At 43.0% G+C, this 18,613-nt stretch overlaps 1 protein-coding gene across 4 annotated transcripts in view; it reads right to left on the bottom strand.

Annotated features, from left to right (window-relative positions):
* Nucleotides 1-18,613, bottom strand: part of grik5 (glutamate receptor, ionotropic, kainate 5) — a 617,387-nt gene that overhangs the window by 38,468 nt on the left and 560,306 nt on the right. For all 4 annotated transcript variants that reach the window (XM_061947301.1, XM_061947318.1, XM_061947309.1 and 1 more), the window contains one exon: nucleotides 6,240-6,353. In XM_061947301.1, the coding sequence (XP_061803285.1) occupies nucleotides 6,240-6,353 (114 nt within the window). The remainder of the gene's footprint in view (nucleotides 1-6,239; nucleotides 6,354-18,613) is intronic.

The raw sequence follows: 18,613 nt of genomic DNA on the forward strand, positions 1-18,613 counted from the left end.
AACAGCAGAGGGTGAATGTCCCATATCAAGAAGATAGAGAAAAATAAGTAAATAGTGGCGGACGTGCGCAAATTTTCAGGACTCATGCAGATCTCAAATACAGATCAGCAGGAACCAGAAGGTAAAAAAAAGGTGGTTTTGCATAATATTGTCAAACAAAACGCCAGATAATATGTCTGCTAATGGGTGCCATTTTGTGCTCCTTATATACACACCATAGTAATACTTGTATCTCTGACTACGGTAGCCGTAATGGGCCGACAATCCATCAAGCGGTGCGGCTTCAAAGTCATACTATTTTGACAGGTTTTTGAGTGCCGTGTGTAATGTTCTTTATTTTCTATGGAACATTTAAAGTTTGTGTTGTTTGCTGGCGTCATATTGCAGTCTACACGTATCTTTTATGTGTGACTACCATCTACTGGTCACACTTATCATTACACCATGTACCAAATAAAATTGCTTCGAGGTCGGTAAGCACAACCAGAATTATTCCGTACATTAGGTGCACTGGCTTATAAGGCGTACTGTTGATTTTTGAGAAAATGTAAGGATTTTAAGTGCGCATTATAGTCCGAAAAATACGGTACTTACAAGAAAAATAATCTGAGTACTCAACACTGAGGCAACCGTAATCACTTTGCCCTATGATATCCCAAGATTCATATTCTATATGCGATACAAGAATAATATTAGAAGTAGTGATATCATCATAATAGTAGTAATAGGAGTAGTCGTCATGTAATTTAACTCAAGTAAAGACAAGGACTTGTCAAGTTACTCTTTTGTATACATTTTACCAACAACAAAGCCACAACAGTGTGGCCTATTAAAAAAATAAAATAAAATTACTTGAGAGACTCCTGGGATAAATGGAGAATCATGTGCCTCTCAGTCCTTTCCATTGAGGACGTGGAAGACATCTACCTATTTGGAACCGTGATCGCGGGGCACCTGCTGATTGGGCTGGGCATTGCTCTGGTGTATCGTCAAATTCGGAAGACGACGGCAGCCGCTCAAGGAGCCCAACGGCTGTTCGTCGCAATGGAAGGATTGGGCCGGGCTGTGGGAACACAGACTGTGGCGATTTCTGATATGAATCGCAAAATAGATCTCATCATGGAGAAGCTTGCTGAGAAGGAGAATTAAATTGAATTTGAGAGAACCAGCACGGACACATAGAGCAGGCAAATCATTGTTTTGACTGCTCGAAGAAAACAACATCCTAATCTACGATTTGACTCCCTCGAATGGCCTTGACGCAGGAACAGGCTGTTCTGAAAAACTCCCCCGAGGACTCCTCAACGATGGACCCTTTTGACCTTCCTTTTTTTCCAATAACAACTGGTGTCGAACTTTGAGATCGGCCCCAGTCCACAAAAACATTTCAACATCTCACCCAAGTTAATTGGGCATACATGCACGCACCCGCCCCTTCCCGAATCAACGTCTTCACCACTGCTTAATTCCTCTTCGGGGTTATGGACGGCTGAGTAGCGCTTTATAGCAGCAGGCCTGCCTGCAGGGCCCCAAATACCCCCCCCCCTCTGTTGCGAGTTGTTGTGATTATATGTATCATGTTTGTGTGCATGTGTGCTATACAATGTGAGGTTTTTTCCTTGGACTCAGTCTGGACCCCTCCCGAGGGTCCAGCCTTAGACTAATATTTTTTTTACTCTTCCCCCCCTTTCCCAATATCACCTTTTTCCCACTTTTTTTAAGGAGCGCTGTAAGTGGCTGATCCGTTGGCGGTCCCGTCTTGTCTCCCTGTAACGTATATCTGCTCTTAGTGGGACTGTGCCGAAAATGAAATTTCAGTTCTTATGTGTCTTGTACATGTTAAAGAATGGACAATAATAAAGCATCTTGAATCTTGACATATTATCTGCCGTTTTGTTTCGCAATATTATGCAAAAGCAACTTTTCTTACCTTCTGGTACCTGCTGATTTGTATTTGGGATCTGCGTAAGTCCTGAAAAATGCGCGCGTCCGCCTTTGTAGTCGATAAGCTTCTTCTTTTTCTCTATCTTCTTGTTATGGGACATTCATCCTCCGCTGTTGCCATTTCCAATATAAAGTAGCGTAAAGTTCTTACTTATATCTGCCATGAAAGCACTAAAACATACTGGTGTAGTGAGTTTACATTATTCACCCAAGGAACTTTAGTTATTAGGGAGTTCCGGTCGGACGGTTTTTCACGGGACACATTTTCGGCAGATGAGAAGATGCTGCTCCGTTATTGATTGAAGTAAAGTCTGAATGTCGTTAAAACAGTTAGCTCCATCTTTTGACACTTCTTCCACTCCCGCCCTTGCACGCTACCAGAGGTGGGTAGTAACGCGCTACATTTACTCCGTTACATCTACTTGAGTAACTTTTGGGATAAATTGTACTTCTAAGAGTAGTTTTAATGCAACATACTTTTACTTTTACTTGAGTATATTTATAGAGAGGAAACGCTACTTTTACTCCGCTACTTTTATCTACATTCAGCTCGCTACTCGCTACTAATTTTTATCGATCTGTTAATGCACGCTTTGTTTGTTTTGGTTTGTCATAGTGCCTGCGTTTCAACAAATACAGTCACTGGTGACGTTCACTCCGTTCCACCAATCAGATGCAGTCACTGGTGACGTTGGACCAATCAAACAGAGCCAGGCGGTCACATGACCTGACTTAAACAAGTTGAAAAACTTATTGGGGTGTTACCATTTAGTGGTCAATTGTACGGAATATATACTGTACTGTGCAATCTACTAATAAAAGTTCCAATCAATCAATCAAAAGTGTGAAGCAAAAAAGACCCTTTTTTATTTCAACCGTACATCCCGTCAAAAGCCTAAAGACTGACTGCACAGTTCCTGTCTTCACAATAAAAGTGCCGCTCCATCGCGCCTGCGCTTTCAAAACAAGAGTCTCCGAAAGCCAGCGCAAACAAGCTAGCAAGCTACGGAGTTTGCCGCCAATGTATTTCTTGTAAAGTGTATAAAAACGAATATGGAAGCTGGACAAATAAGATGCCAAAAACCCACCACTTTCATGTGGTATTAGACAGAAAGGAGGAACTTTTTTTTCCTCCATTTGAAAACGTGGACGCTATCAGCACTACTGTCTGATTACAATCAATGCAAGTCATCAGAATCAGGTAATACACCAACTTATATTCTTGTCTTCATGAAAGAAAGGAATCTATATGTGTTAAACATGCATGTATATTCATTAAAACACCTTTAACATGTAAACAAAAACGGCAAAATAAATAAATATAAATTATATACTGTATATATATATATGTGTATATATATATATATATATATATATATATATATATATATATATATATATATATATATATATATATATATAAATATATATATATATATATATATATATATATTTATATATATATATAGATGTGTGTATATATATATATATATATATATATATATATATATATATATATATATATATATATATATATATATATATATATATATATATACATACATATACATACACACACATATATATATATATATACACACATACGAAACGACATCATCTGGTACAACCCCCCATACAGCAAAAACGTCTCAACTAACATTGGACACAAATTCCTCAATCTGATTGACAAACACTTTCCCAAAGACAACACCCTAAGAAAAGTATTCAACAAGAACAACATTAAATTGAGCTACAGCTGCATGAACAATATACGACAAATCATCTCAAACCACAACAAAACAATTGCAAATGAGCCGTCGGCCCCCAGACAGAGCGACTCCAAAACCAACAAGGACTGTAACTGTCGAAAGAAACCTGATTGCCCTCTCAACGGGGGGTGCTTACAAGCATCAGTTGTCTACCAATCTAAGGTAATACGCAAGGACATTAACACATCCGACACATATGTAGGATTAACCGAGGGAGAATTCAAAACCAGATGGAACAATCACAAGGCTTCTTTCAGGAACAAAAACCTGCGAAATACCACAGAACTCAGCAAACACATCTGGGACCTCAAAGACAATAATGTTGAATATTCAATAACATGGCAAATTCTTGCATCTAGCACACCTTACAATAGTGGTAATAAAAGATGCAACCTATGCTTGAAAGAGAAACTGTTTATTATTTACCGTCCAGACCTGTCATCCCTCAACAAGCGCAGCGAAATTGTAACAACATGCCGCCATAGACGGAAACACCTCCTAGGTAACACATGAGCCAATCACCACGCCCCTAGGCCAGCCTGTACCCACCCACTCTGTGCCCTATATAAACCATGGTATGTGAATGCTCCCATTAAAATCTCCTGATGATTGAGGGTACCCCCCCTCATGAAACAGGCCTGTAGAGATGAAATAGTCTTGTGATTTTTTTCCCCCACACATACATATATATATATATATATATATATATATATATATATATATATATATATATATATATATATATATATATATATATATATATATATATATATATATATATATATATGATATGTGTGTGTATGTTACTCATCAGTTACTCAGTACTTGAGTAGTTTTTTCACAACATACTTTTTACTTTTACTCAAGTAAATATTTGGGTGACTACTCCTTACTTTTACTTGAGTAATAAATCTCTAAAGTAACAGTACTCTTACTTGAGTACAATTTCTGGCTACTCTACCCACCTCTGCACGCTACACCGCTACAACAAAGATGACGGGGAAGGTGAGCCACGTAAATAAGACCGCCCACAAAACGGCGTATCCTGAAGCGACTGTCAGAAAGCGGCTTGAAGATGATCTGTATGCAACATTTTGACCAAAGAACCACCATTACATGTTATGTAGACCACAAGGAAGTGTTTTACATTTAGAAAATAATAAAATAACATGACCCCTTTAATGCACCCTATAATCCGGTGCACCTTATATATGAAAAAAGATTGAAAATAGACCATTCATAGGCAGTGCGCCTTATAATCCGGAGCGCCCTATGGTCCGGAAAATACAGTAATGAATGAAAGAAGACAACCACTATGTGTGCCAGTGGGTGATGTTGTACGGAGTCTGAATCCAAAAGTCTGAATCCACCCTTCTTCAACACAAGTCAGCAAGTATCTTTTCCCTTTCACCGGATTGATTATATCAATGAAGTCAAAACTATACACGGTTCACCCTCACCTCCTCCATATTCCAAATGGATTTACTAAACTACTATCGATGTGAAAAATGGCTATTTTCAAGTTAAATTTACAAACTTACAACAATTTAGTTATAACTTCTTACCCCCAGGAATATTGTTAAAGCTATTTTGTTGTACGGAGTCTGAATCCAAAAGTCTGAATCCACCCTCACCTCCTCCCCCTTCCCTGCCATTCTGGGAAGGGGGAGGAGGTGAGGGTGGATTCAGACTTTTGGATTCAGACTCCGTACAACATTTCCTTCCCTGTATGAGTGACGACATTGACATAGATTCCATCCGTTTATCTCCCATGTAACTATGCTTTTAATTTTTACTAGCTTGCTCAAAGAGGGGCGTATTTTAGAAGTGTTGTACTAGTGATAAAGATCTTTTTAGAAGATCTGAAGGGGGAATTGTCGGAGGCAGATATTTACATATATCCGAATTTAAGTTGTACTTCTTCCATTTCTTCTCTTGATGCTCTGTCAGCAAGTATACTGTGTGTGTTAACCTTGAGTTCTTTGGAATGTGTTGTGACTAGCATTTTGTCATGGCTAGGGAGGGGGAAGGAAAGAGAGGTTTTTGGCGTTGGGAAGACAGACCATTTTGGGTGTGCGCGATAGAAGGTTCTAGGGTTAGACTGGTCTCAATCAAAATGTATATTGGCAAAGCTTTGAGAATATACAACAAAATACCTATTCTGTCTCTGGTGGTTTTTCAACTCAGCTTTAAGTGTCGGAAAGAACTTGGGAGCGAATTGTGACTTGAATTCCCTGGGAGGAACAACTGCTCCAAAACGCAACAGTGATGATACTGTAAAATTAGCATAGACTTTCAGATCTAAAAATAAGATCAACCACAACCCATTTTTTGGCTTTTTGAATTAAAAAAAAAGAATCTCCTAAAATCGAAGCACGATCCAAATAGAAATGTGACTTGTCCAAGCTTGAAAGACAAGCCTAAGGTCTTTTTCGATTGAGCCGTAGCCCTGTAATCTTCATAAAGCACCCTGCCTTGCTTTAAAAGGGTTACATAAAAAAAAAGTCCCAAACCCTGCCTCCTCACCGGGTGAACCCTGTACAAGATGCTGATCCCCAGGGTCATGAAGGGCTTGGAGAAGTCGATAACTTTCTCCCTCTCTGACGTGATGGTGAAGCCTGCCACCGCCAGGTCGGCTTTCTGTGGGATGGGACAGAAATAGATAAGTACGGAGGATGGATGGGATAATAGTGGATGGAAAAAATAAAAAAATAAAAGACAAGTGGTGAGGTAGCTGCGAAAAATAGAGGCACTTGATGGAGCAGCAGCGCTTGGATGAGCGCCGTGATGGCGTCGGAAATGACAAAGAGACATTTCTGCAAAAACATGCAGCTTTTCTGTTAACCAATCTGGCGCCCTAGGCAAGATTTTAGGTGGCGCCCCCCCACATCGGCAGTGAAGTGTATATACTCACAAGAACCCGAATAGCTTTGTCTTTGACCTTTTTTTTTTACTTACAACTATACCTAATATATAAAGGGGTGGAAAAGTGACTATTACCTGCAGGGCAAACATTAGCTAACCAGAAGGCAATAACAATGTAAACAAAAAACACCTGCTTAAAAGATCTAATACAAACATTTATATGCACGTACAACACTTAGAACTTTTAGCATATCAGTATGTGGAATTAAATGATGGAATGGATTAAGTAAAGAAGTTAAAAATTGTACTGATATGATCCAGTTTAAGAGGTTGTTCAAAATAATAGTGCTTACAGAGTACCGTATTTTCCGCACCATTAGCCGCACCTAAAAACCACAAATTTACTCAAAAGCTGACAGTGCGGCTTTTAACCCGGTGCGCTTTATATATGGATAAATATTAAGATTCATTTTCATAAAGTTTCGTTCTCGCAACTTCGGTAAACAGCCGCCATCTTTTTTCCCGGTAGAGCAGGAAGCGCTTCTTCTTCTACGCAAGCAACCGCCAAGGTAAGCACCCGCCCCCATAGAACAGGAAGCGCTTCTTCTTGTACTGTAAGCAACCACCCGCCCCCGGAAGAAGAAGAAGCGCGCGGTGCATGCTGGGATATGTGACGTTTCATTTCCATTTGTGTGTTTATGTAAAGACCCCAAAATGGCTCCTATTAAGTGTGTTGTCTGTCTAATTATAAATAATGCAGACGAGGCGTGTTAACTGAGTTCTCAACGTTTACTCACAGCGTGCTCATAACCACATTCTAACTCCCAGCATACAACAACGCTTCTCAGGGCTACCGCGCATGCTCGTCACTATCGTTGCATGCTGGGTAGTGTAGTTGTTATATTTGCTAGCTCATAACATCACATTAAGAGACACGCTTACGCGCTTAATTCAATACTCGCCGTCATTCCGGGTGGATTGACAAAAGACCTCCAGCCGCTAGATATTGGTGTCAACAGGGCATTCGAAGCTAGACTGCTAACTGCGTGGGAACAGTGGATGACAGAAGGCAAACACACCTTCACTAAGACAGGGAGGCAGCGCCAGACGACGCCAACATCTGCCAGTGGATCGTAAATGCCTGGGCAGATATTTCGGTCACAACTGTGGTCCGAGCTTTCAGGATTCACAGAACTGCTGGATAACAGTGACACTGACTCCGATGACTTCGACGAGACGGAACCGGCCATTTTGGATCTCACATTTGCCCAACTTTTCACTTCGGACACCGAAGACGAAGGATTTACGAATGAAGAATAACTTCAGAAAGTGAGCGTTATGTTTATTTTGTGTGTTGTGACATTAACGTTCGAGCAACATTATGTTGCTATTGCTCTGCACTATTTTGAATTTTACTATGTTTGTGATTGCACATTTGCGTACATTTTGGGAGTGAACAGAGTTGTTAGAACGCTGGTTTTTAATATATTATTAAAGTTTGACTGACCTATCTGACTGTTTTTTTGACATTCCCTTTAGCGCAGCGTAGGCGCGGCTTATAGTCCGGGGCGGCTTATTGGTGGACAAAGTTATGAAATATGCCATTCATTGAATGTGCGGCTAATAATCCGGTGCGCCTTATAGTGCGGAAAATACGGTACAAAGAAGAAGAATTATGAGAAATACTTTCAACCTTATTGAAAATAAGATATTCTTCATCTCAGTATGTTAATAATGACTGAATTAAGTAATTCATTACATATTACAAAGCTGTTGTATACTAATTCATAGATGTTATTTTATTATATAAAAAGGTCAGTAAATGATTCTATATATTTGTAAACGCTTTGAAGTGGGAAAGGGGTAGGATTAAATAAGCTTTGCTTCTTCCTACTCCTTTTCGGGCATGATGTAAAAGGAAATGATATGAAATTGTGTGATGTATTATGATGTAAGTGTGTTCATGTTCCAAATAAACTAAAGAAAGAAAGAAATGTCCCTGAGGAATGTAAGGTGGGAGTACTGTAATTACCTAACGTTACATTATTATTTTCCATAACAATTTAGCCCCCTCCACAATATTAACCCGACGTTAAAACAGAACTCGCTATTTATTGATTGGCAATTGCCGAATCATGTAACATTAGCTTAATGCTAAAAAGCCAGGTTACTATCACATTCTGTAACAGACAAATCATTTCATGTAGGCTAACGTTACCTACCTGCTACCTCTGTCTTTTCTCGTTTCTCCTCCTCTTCTTTTCTCTTTTTTTCTTCCCTGGGCACCTGACAGTTTTGGCCGTTTTGACATCTTGTGTTGATTTTTTGATGTGGTGACGTCCAAAAAGAGTCATGATACGGGAAGGGAGGGGGCGCACCGTGCGGGGGGAAGAGGGGGCGTAATGTTGTAACAAATAATATTTCTATTAAATAGGCTTTACTTTGCATTTTAATTAACGTGGGATTATTTTTTTGTATTTAGAAATAATAGTAACAACTTCTTCTTTTTTTTTTTTTTCTCCAACATTTGTGGCACTGGCGTGGCGCCCCCTGATGGACGGCGCCCTTAGCATTTGCCTATACGGCCTATGCCACGGGCCGGCCCTGGTGTGGAGTATCCATCAACTAAATGAGGCTAATTGCAAGGAAGCACAGCATGGCAGGTCTTTACACATGTGTCACCCCGTGTACGTGTGAGTGGGTGGCATCCCCCTCCTTCCATCACCTCCATTAGACCCTAATTGATGAACATGGGCCGCTAATTAGAACCGAGTGATCCAGCAAAAAGAGGGGGAGAGGGAAAGCATGACGAGTCAAGGGGGGCACACCACCGCAGCAGCAGAGTCCACACAGGGGGCCCACAGTCTGGTAATTGAAGTATACCGGATGGTAATTAAGCACTGAGAGAAGGGGAGGGGCGCCGTTAGCCCGCTTAGACCACAAAGTGTCAGTCAAATGCACCCTCGGCCCGGACCAGCACCGCCAACAAGACGCAATCGGGGGGAAAAAAGACAACATATCCAAATTTGGCGAACAATCAAGTCAGCATTGTTCCCAGGTATGAGTCTACTCAAGGCCAGCGTGTGCATACAAGTGTGTGCGTGCAGGTGGGCATGTTGTACCATGACCCCCAACTCTACTTTACACTCCAAAGTAAAGGAAAACTTGACATATTTATAATCATATTTAAGTGAATAATGACAGTTTATATCAGGCGTCCCCAAACTAAGGCCCGTGGGCCGGATACGGCCTGCCAGCATTCAAAATCCGGCCCGCGGGAAGTCCCAAGTTTAAAATTAAATACAAATGTTTAGATTAAAAAAAAAAAAAAAAAGTTTTTTTTTTTTTTTTTTTTAATCTGTCATTTCAAATCCATTTTTACCGCTTGTTACTCTCGGTGTCTTCTAGCCGCTCAGGCAAATCAATATTGTCTAAAAATGCACTTTCCCATCGATAACGTGACATCATTTGTGCTCTTTCAGTCAACTAGTGCGCGAGGAATATATATATATACACACAGTATGTATATATATGTGTATGTATATATATATATACATACACACACACACACACATATATATATATATATATACATATATATATATATATATATATAAATATATATATATATACGTATATACACATACATATATATATATATATATATATACACATACATATATATATATATATATATATATACACATATATATATATTGCTTGCTTGCTTGCTTATGGTTGTCCATCGATTCGATGATGACCATCTTCTTTTATTTATGAGTCTGCTGATGTTTGAAAAGTCCGATCCTGGATCTACAGATGCGGTTACAGACCGGGCATGTGAAGGAGGTGCTGGGGGGAGCAGGGGTGGCTTGGCGAGCATGCCTCTTCACGCGTTTTGCTGCACGGTGTTGTGTGCGCTGTTCCTCAATATAATCCACTCCTTGTGAGGAGTGGGAGCGCCAGAGGTCTCGGCAGGAAGCAAGTTCCTCCAGTGAAGAGGGGTTGATCTGGCATCTCTTCAGTGTGGTCTTCATTTGGTCTTTGAACCGCTTCTTCTGCCCACCAGCACTGCGTTGGCCTAGGTGTAACTGACCATAGAGGATTCTGCGTGGGAGTCTATGGCTGGGCATTCGGATGACATGCCCCAACCACCTGAGTTGATGTTGGGTCATGATGGATTCCACGCTGCAGCTACCTGCCCTCTCCAGCACTTCTGTGTGCGGCACTCTGTCCTTCCATGTGATGCCAAGGATCTTCTGCAGACATCTTACATGGAAGGTCTCCAGGCTTCTCAGATGGCGGCTGTAGATAGTCCATGCCTCACATCCGTACAGTAATGCAGTGATGCATACTGCTCTGTAGACCAGCACTTTGGTGTGGAGTTTGAGGTTGCTGTTCTGAAAAACCCTTCTCCTTAGACGACCAAAAGATGCTGATGCTTGCTTGAGGCGGTTCTGGATCTCGTCATCCATTGAGCAGGTGTCAGACATTATGCTCCCCAGGTATTTGAAGGTGGGCACTGTGAGCAGCTGTTGCCCTGCTGCTGTGAGGGTTATTGTGGGGTTTTGTGGGAGGTCAGCACTGGACTGACAAAGTACCTCTGTCTTCTGGGTGTTGATCGTCAGTCCCATTCTGGTATATGCAGTTACAGCTGCCGAGAGGATGTTTTGCAGAGCCTCTGGTGTATGGGAAACCAGGGCACAGTCATCGGCGTATTGCAGCTCAATGATGGTCTCCGAGGTCAGTTTGGTAGTTGCCTGTAGCCTCCTGATGTTAAACAGGCTACCATCAAGCCTGAAGTCTATGGTAACTCCAGCCTGCTCCTCCATCCCCCTACGTAGCAGTGTTGTGACACAGACGAGGAAGATGTTGAAGAGAACTGGAGCCAGCACACAGCCCTGCCTCACTCCAGTTTTCACACCAAAGGGCTCTGAGTTGTGTCTTCCCACTACCACTCGGGCCATCATCCCAGAATGGAACTGTGCAAGGATGGTGAGAAACTTGGGTGGACACCCAAATCTCTTCAGGACTTGCCACAGTAGGTCCCTGCTCACTGTGTCAAATGCCTTTGAAAGGTCGACAAAGGCAATGTACAAGTCCTTGTGCTGCTCCCGGCATTTCTCTTGGAGCTGACGTGTCACAAAGATCATGTCAACTGTCCCCCTGTCCTTCCGAAAACCACACTGCGACTCTGGGGTGACCCGTTCTGATATTGCGGGGATGAGTCTGCGGAGCATGACCTTGGCAAGGACCTTTCCAGCAACGGCCAACAGAGAGATACCCCTACTATTGGAGCAGATGGATTTGTCTCCTTTGTTCTTGTAGATGGTCACAATGTTGGCATCTTTCCACTGTTGCGGGACACACTCTCGTCTCCACACCTCTGAAATGTAGAGATGCAGTGTCCGTGTACAGAGGTAGCCTCCTTCCTTGAGAAGTTCAGCCGGGATGCTGTCAGGTCCAGGGGATTTATTGTTTTTCAGGGTTTTGACTGCATGCAGGATTTCTTTGAAGGTTGGGGGGAGGTCGAGATCTGGCAAGCTAGGATGTTCAGGGAGCTCTGCAAGGACAGTTGGGTCCACTGGGGTGGGCTGGTTGAGCACGGTTTTAAAATGCTCAGCCCACCGCTCCACTATCATAGCCTGATCCTTGATCAAAGATGTTCCATCAGCAGATCTAACAGGTGCCAGGGAGCAGTTTCTGGGGCCGTAGATGGTTTTCACTGCATCATAGAAACTGTGCATATCATTTCTATCAGCGTGAGACTGGATTTCATTGGCCTTTGAGATCCACCACTCATCTTGCAGTTTTCTGAGAGTTGTTTGGGCCTCAGAACGAAGGGTTTGCCATTGTTTTTTATGGAATTGGGATTGTGGGTTGTTCAGGGTGGCTCTGTGTGCCTTGTGCATTCTGTACAGGAGGGTGGAGATCTCTCCAGCATTCTGGTCAAACCAGTCCTGGTGTTTCTTGGATTTGAAACCAATGACTTGGGCTGCAGTGTCAAAGAGGATGGTGGATAGAGAGGCCCACTTCTCATCCATCCCAGACTCTGAGGTGATCAGTGACTCAATGTCTGCCAGCTTCTCAGCTAGGGAGCGACGGAAGTTGTCACGGGTGTCGCTGCTGGAGAGTCTGGCACAGTTGAGTGCTTTCCTCTTTGGTGCACCGTGACGTGTTAGGGGCCGAACATGCATTCTGACCTTTGTCAGAATCATGCGGTGGTCGGTCCAGCAGTCTGCCCCTCGCATAGCTCTTGTAATGAGCACGTCCTTGAGGTCAGCCCTCCTCACGATCGCATAGTCGATCAGGTGCCAGTGTTTGGATCTGGGATGCATCCAGGATGCCTTATATTTGTTCTTTTGTTGGAAGATGGTGTTTGTGATGGTAAGATCGTGTTCCGCACAGAGACTAAGGAGTCTCATGCCATTGGGGTTGATTTTTCCAATGCCGTGGGCGCCGATCACACCATTCCAGTTTTGCGTGTTCTTTCCGACTCTTGCATTAAAATCACCAAGCAGCATGATTTTGTCACTCCTCGGGATGTGACTGAGGATGTCATCGAGTGCCTGGTAGAAGCAGTCCTTCTCTTCATCATTGGATGGCAGAGTTGGTGCATAGGCACTTATCAAAGTGACATGTCTGCATTTTGCAAGGGGGATGCGAAGAGTCATGAGCCTTTCACTGACACCCACTGGTGATTCTGTGAGCTTGAGCAGAAGGCTGTTCTTGATTGCAAAACCAACTCCGTGAAGGTGTGGTCCGCCCATGGGGTATCCTTTCCAAAAGAATGTATAACCCTCTCCTACTTCATTGAGTGAGCCTTCCTCGAGAAATCGGGTCTCACTGAGTGCTGCCACATCCACATTGTAGCGCTTTAGCTCGCTGGCAACAAGTGCTGTTCTGCGCTGTGGTCTGTCCGGACTGGCATCCAGGAGTGTCCTTATGTTCCATGCTGCAATTCTAAATGGTATAATCTTTGTATTTCGACCGCGTAATGGAATGTCCCGACAGGTGCGGTTTCCTGCCCGGGTACTGTGTTGAGTGGGCAATCTTTAGGCCACCTTTTCTAGGCCTTTCCCCAATTGGGGTGAGCAGTGCGGTCCCTAAATAGGGGCTGCCCAGACGCACAGGAGTCTGCCGGAAGCAGCTGCCACTCAATCCCAGCTGCTAACGACCGTTGTCCTGTGCCGCTGACGTGTAGAGTTCCAGCTAAGAGCTTCCAGCTCATTCAAACCTGCCCCCGTTACTGGACGCTCCATCGCCATCAGACTTTTGAGGTCGGAGACTCAGGTAAAGAAGATACCTGCGCAATGATGGTTTTTAGAGTGGCATGAGGGGTGCGCTTTTCCCAACGCCACTACCTTGATTGTAAGAAGATCGTTCCAGTGGCAAGGGAGACCCTAGACGACCGGCATCTTCTTACAACTGCAGGAAGCTGCCGGAATCCAGGTTTTTGGGAAACCGCCTCAAAGCTTGCCGCCACCAGCTTGCTTTTCTGTCAGGGTGTGCTCCCTTAGCCTTCGTCCGCTTTTACAGCCATTGTGGTGCTTCTCACTGCTACCATCTTCTGCCTGCTCCACCGTTGAGGTCTTCGGGATCACTCTTAGTCTGGACTCTACCCTTCGACCTGTTCGGCTTGGGTAACCCTGCCAGGAGTACAAGACTCCAGCCGACATAGCTCTAGGGGTCATGGAGACGCGCAAAGTGCCCCACCACGATAAGGTGGTGATCCCGTCGGGGCACTATATATATATATATATATATACACATACATATATATATATATATATACACATACATATATATATATATATATATATATATATATATATATATATTAGAGATGCGCGGATAGGCAATTATTTCATCCGCAACCGCATCAGAAAGTCGTCAACCATCCGCCATCCACCCGATGTAACATTTGATCAGAACCGCACCCGCCCGCACCCGCCCGTTGTTATATATCTAATATAGACGATGCAAGGCATTAGTGAGGTTATAAAGCTTTTGCCTGTTAAAGAAAGGAGACTGATCCAATGCAGCACTAAAATTCGCGTGCCACGCTGTCACAACCCAGACGCACACCAGTGCGCAATCATATGGGAGCCGCGCAGAGCGCACCTCCAAGCGCGTCTCGCTGCCGGCGATGGCCGGGTATGGGCCCGACGCTCCAGCGCCATCCATTTTCAGGGCTAGTTGATTCGGCAGGTGGGTTGTTACACACTCCTTAGCGGGTTCCGACTTCCATGGCCACCGTCCTGCTGTCTATATCAACCAGGGTGAGCCCCACCCCTTTCGTGAGCGCACTGCGCGCGGAGTGACCCCTGTTACGCGCCCCCGGCAACAGGGGTGGCGGGCAGGTAAGCTGCGCGGGCGGAGCGTGCGGAGTGACCCCTGTTACGAGCCCCCGGCAACAGGGGTGGCGGGCAGGTAAGCTGCGCGGGCGGAGCGTGCGGAGTGACCCCTGTTACGCGCCCCCGGCAACAGGGGTGGCGGGCAGGTAAGCTGCGCGGGCGGAGCGTGCGGAGTGACCCCTGTTACGAGCCTCCGGCCACGGGGGTGGCGGGAAGGTGTCGGTGCGGTGGGCGCGGTGGTGACCCTGGACGTGCGTCGGGCCCTTCTCGCGGATCGCCTCAGCTACGGCTCCCGGTGGGGCCCTCTCGGGGGAAGGGGCCTCGGTCCCGGACCCCGGCGAGGCGTCCCTTCTCCGCTCCGTAAAAGTGTCCATCTCTTTTTTTTTTTTTCTTCTGTTGTGGCATATGCTGCAGGTGCCTGCTCGTTTTTCGTATGTGGGTAACAACATTTAACTATGTATATATATTTACCAATTGGTTTAACTGCCACCCGCCTGAATCTATTTAAAATCTTTTTTTTTTTTATTTCAACCGCCCGACCCAACCTGACCCGCGGATAAAATCTAATTTTTTTTAATTTCATCCGCCCGATCCGCGGATAATCCGCGGACTCCGCGGTTGTGCCCGCAAACCGCGCATCTTTAATATATATATATACACATACATACATATATATATATATATATATATATATATATATATATATATATATATATATATATATATATATATATATATATATATATATATATATATTAGGGGTGTAATGGTACACAAAAATTTCGGTTCGGTACGTACCTAGGTTTAGAGGTCACGGTTCGGTTCATTTTCGGTACAGTAAGAAAAAAACAAAATATACATTTTTGGGTTATTTATTTACCAAATTTGCAAAAAATTTTACCAAAAATATTTTTCCCAGTGGAATATTTGATGTGAAGTAATCTGAATCCTTGGATAGGTCAATAATTCATAATAACATTGATTTTGATTCAATATTATGTTTTGAGCAATGACAGTTTTAAAGAAAAAAAACCAGCTTTGTTTTATTAGTCAACATTGCAACTTTTTCTAAATTACATTTAACCTTTAAGCTTTTTTATTTCACTTTTGTTATGTTTTTGTTTATTTTAATAATATTTTTAGAATGTGCCGTGGGCCTTTAAAACATTAGCTGTGGGCCGCAAATGGCCTCCGGGGCACACTTTTGACACCCCTGCTATAGATAATAAAAAATGTAATGTGATAAATCTATGGATAAAAAGCAGAGCCTGGCGACGCATGCGCGTTTATCATAACTCTCTCTCTGTCTCTGTCTCTGCCCCTCCCTCACCAATGCTGCTGTTTGTTTTGTTTTTAACCCCTTCTTAACCCTGAACGCACATTGAAAAAATACGCAACCCTAACTCAAAATGCCGGACATTTGAGGCATTTAAGAAACTCCGCCCTGACAGCTCCGCAAAAGAGGACGGGCTACGATAGACTGACCATACGTCCTCTTTTCACCGGATGTATGGTCAGTCTATCGTAGCCCGTTAGCTGCTAGCATGCCGTGTGTTGTGCCTCGGTGTGCATTGTTTACACAACGTGCGTTACGCTACTTAATATGTCCGTGTGGAAACTCGTTCGGTACACCTCCAAACCGAACCGGAACCTCCGTACCGAAACGGTTCAATACAAATACACGTACCGTTACACCAATAATATATATATATATATATATATATATATATATATATATATATATATATATATATATATATATATATATATATATATATATACATACATACATTGCTTTAAAGGGGAACATTACCACCAGACCTATGTAAGCGTCAATATATACCTTAATGTTGTAGAAAAAAGACCATATATTTTTTTAACCGATTTCCGAACTCTAAATGGGTGAATTTTGGCGAATTAAACGTCTTTCTAATATTCGCTCTTGGAGCGATGACGTCACGTTGTGACGTCACATCGTGACGTCACATCGGGAAGCAATCCGCCATTTTCTCAAACACCAAGTCAAATCAGCTCTGTTATTTTCCGTTTTTTTCGACTGTTTTCCGTACCTTGGAGACATCATGCCTCGTCGGTGTGTTGTCGGAGGGTGTAACAACACCAACAGGGACGGATTCAAGTTGCACCAGTGGCCCAAAGATGCCAAAGTGGCAAGAAATTGGACGTTTGTTCCGCACACTTTACCGACGAAAGCTATGCTACGACAGAGATGGCAAGAATGTGTGGATATCCTGCGATGCAGATGCATTTCCAACGATAAAGTCAAAGAAATCTGCCGCCAGACCCCCATTGAATCTGCCGGAGTCTGTGAGCAATTCAGGGACAAAGGACCTCGGTAGCACGGCAAGCAATGGCGGCAGTTTGTTCCCGCAGACGAGCGAGCTAAACCCCCTATCGACCCTAGCTTCCCTGGCCTGCTGACATCAACTCCAAAACTGGACAGATCAGCTTTCAGGAAAAGAGCGCGGATGAGGGTATGTCTACAGAATATATTAATTGATGAAAATTGGGCTGTCTGCACTCTCAAAGTGCATGTTGTTGCCAAATGTATTTCATATGCTGTAAACCTAGTTCATAGTTGTTAGTTTCCTTTAATGCCAAACAAACACATACCAATCGTTGGTTAGAAGGCGATCGCCGAATTCGTCCTCGCTTTCTCCTGTGTCTCTGGCTGTTGTGTCGTTTTCCTCGGTTTCGCTTGCATACGGTTCAAACCGATATGGCTCAATAGCTTCAGTTTCTTCTTCAATTTCGTTTTCGCTACCTGCCTCCACACTACAACCATCCGTTTCAATACATGCGTAATCTGTTGAATCGCTGAAATCCGAGTCTGAATCCGAGCTAATGTCGCTATAGCTTGCTGTTCTTTCCGCCATGTTTGTTTGTGTTGGCTTCACTATGTGACGTCACAGGAAAATGGACGGGTGTTTATAATGATGGTTAAAATCAGGCACGTTGAAGCTTTTTTTAGGGATATTGCGTGATGGGTAAAATTTTGAAAAAAACTTCGAAAAATATAATAAGCCACTGGGAACTGATTTTTAATGGTTTTAACCATTCTGAAATTGTGATAATGTTCCCCTTTAACCCAATGCGGCCCCCCGAGTCAAAAAGTTTGGGTACCCCTGGTTTATATGATTTTTTCAAATTCATATTCTGGCAGCTTTATACTGAATTCATACCTGCCAACTTTTGAAATCAGAAAAACCTAGTAGCCAGGGTCCAGGGGCCACAGGCCCCGGTAGGTCCAGGACAAAGTCCTGGTGGGGGGTTCAGGCTTCGCCCCCCGACGCAAAATGATTATTAGCATTCAGACAGGTTAAAATGTTGCTAAAACCATCACTTTTCTATCAGTCACAGTGACTTTTCAAAACAAAAATATTACAGCAAAAATCATATGGGTTGATTGACATGTTTATTCTGTAAGCTAACTTCAATAGTTTGAAATTATTTTGACAGTTAATGCCAGTTATCCTGTCAACCTTTCACAAGACTTCAATTTGTTCATTGAAAGTATAAACACTTTTTACAGTAAACAAATGGTAAAACAGTACTAAACAATTCCATTTAAAAAAAAAAATTGGTGTCATTATTAACTTTCTGTCCAAGCTTGTATAATCTACTGCCTTGTTCAATTGTAAAAAATATTCTGTGCCTAAA

Source organism: Nerophis lumbriciformis, linkage group LG04 (genome assembly GCF_033978685.3).
Source record: "Nerophis lumbriciformis linkage group LG04, RoL_Nlum_v2.1, whole genome shotgun sequence".
In the NCBI taxonomy this organism is placed as follows: Eukaryota; Metazoa; Chordata; class Actinopteri; order Syngnathiformes; family Syngnathidae; genus Nerophis; species Nerophis lumbriciformis.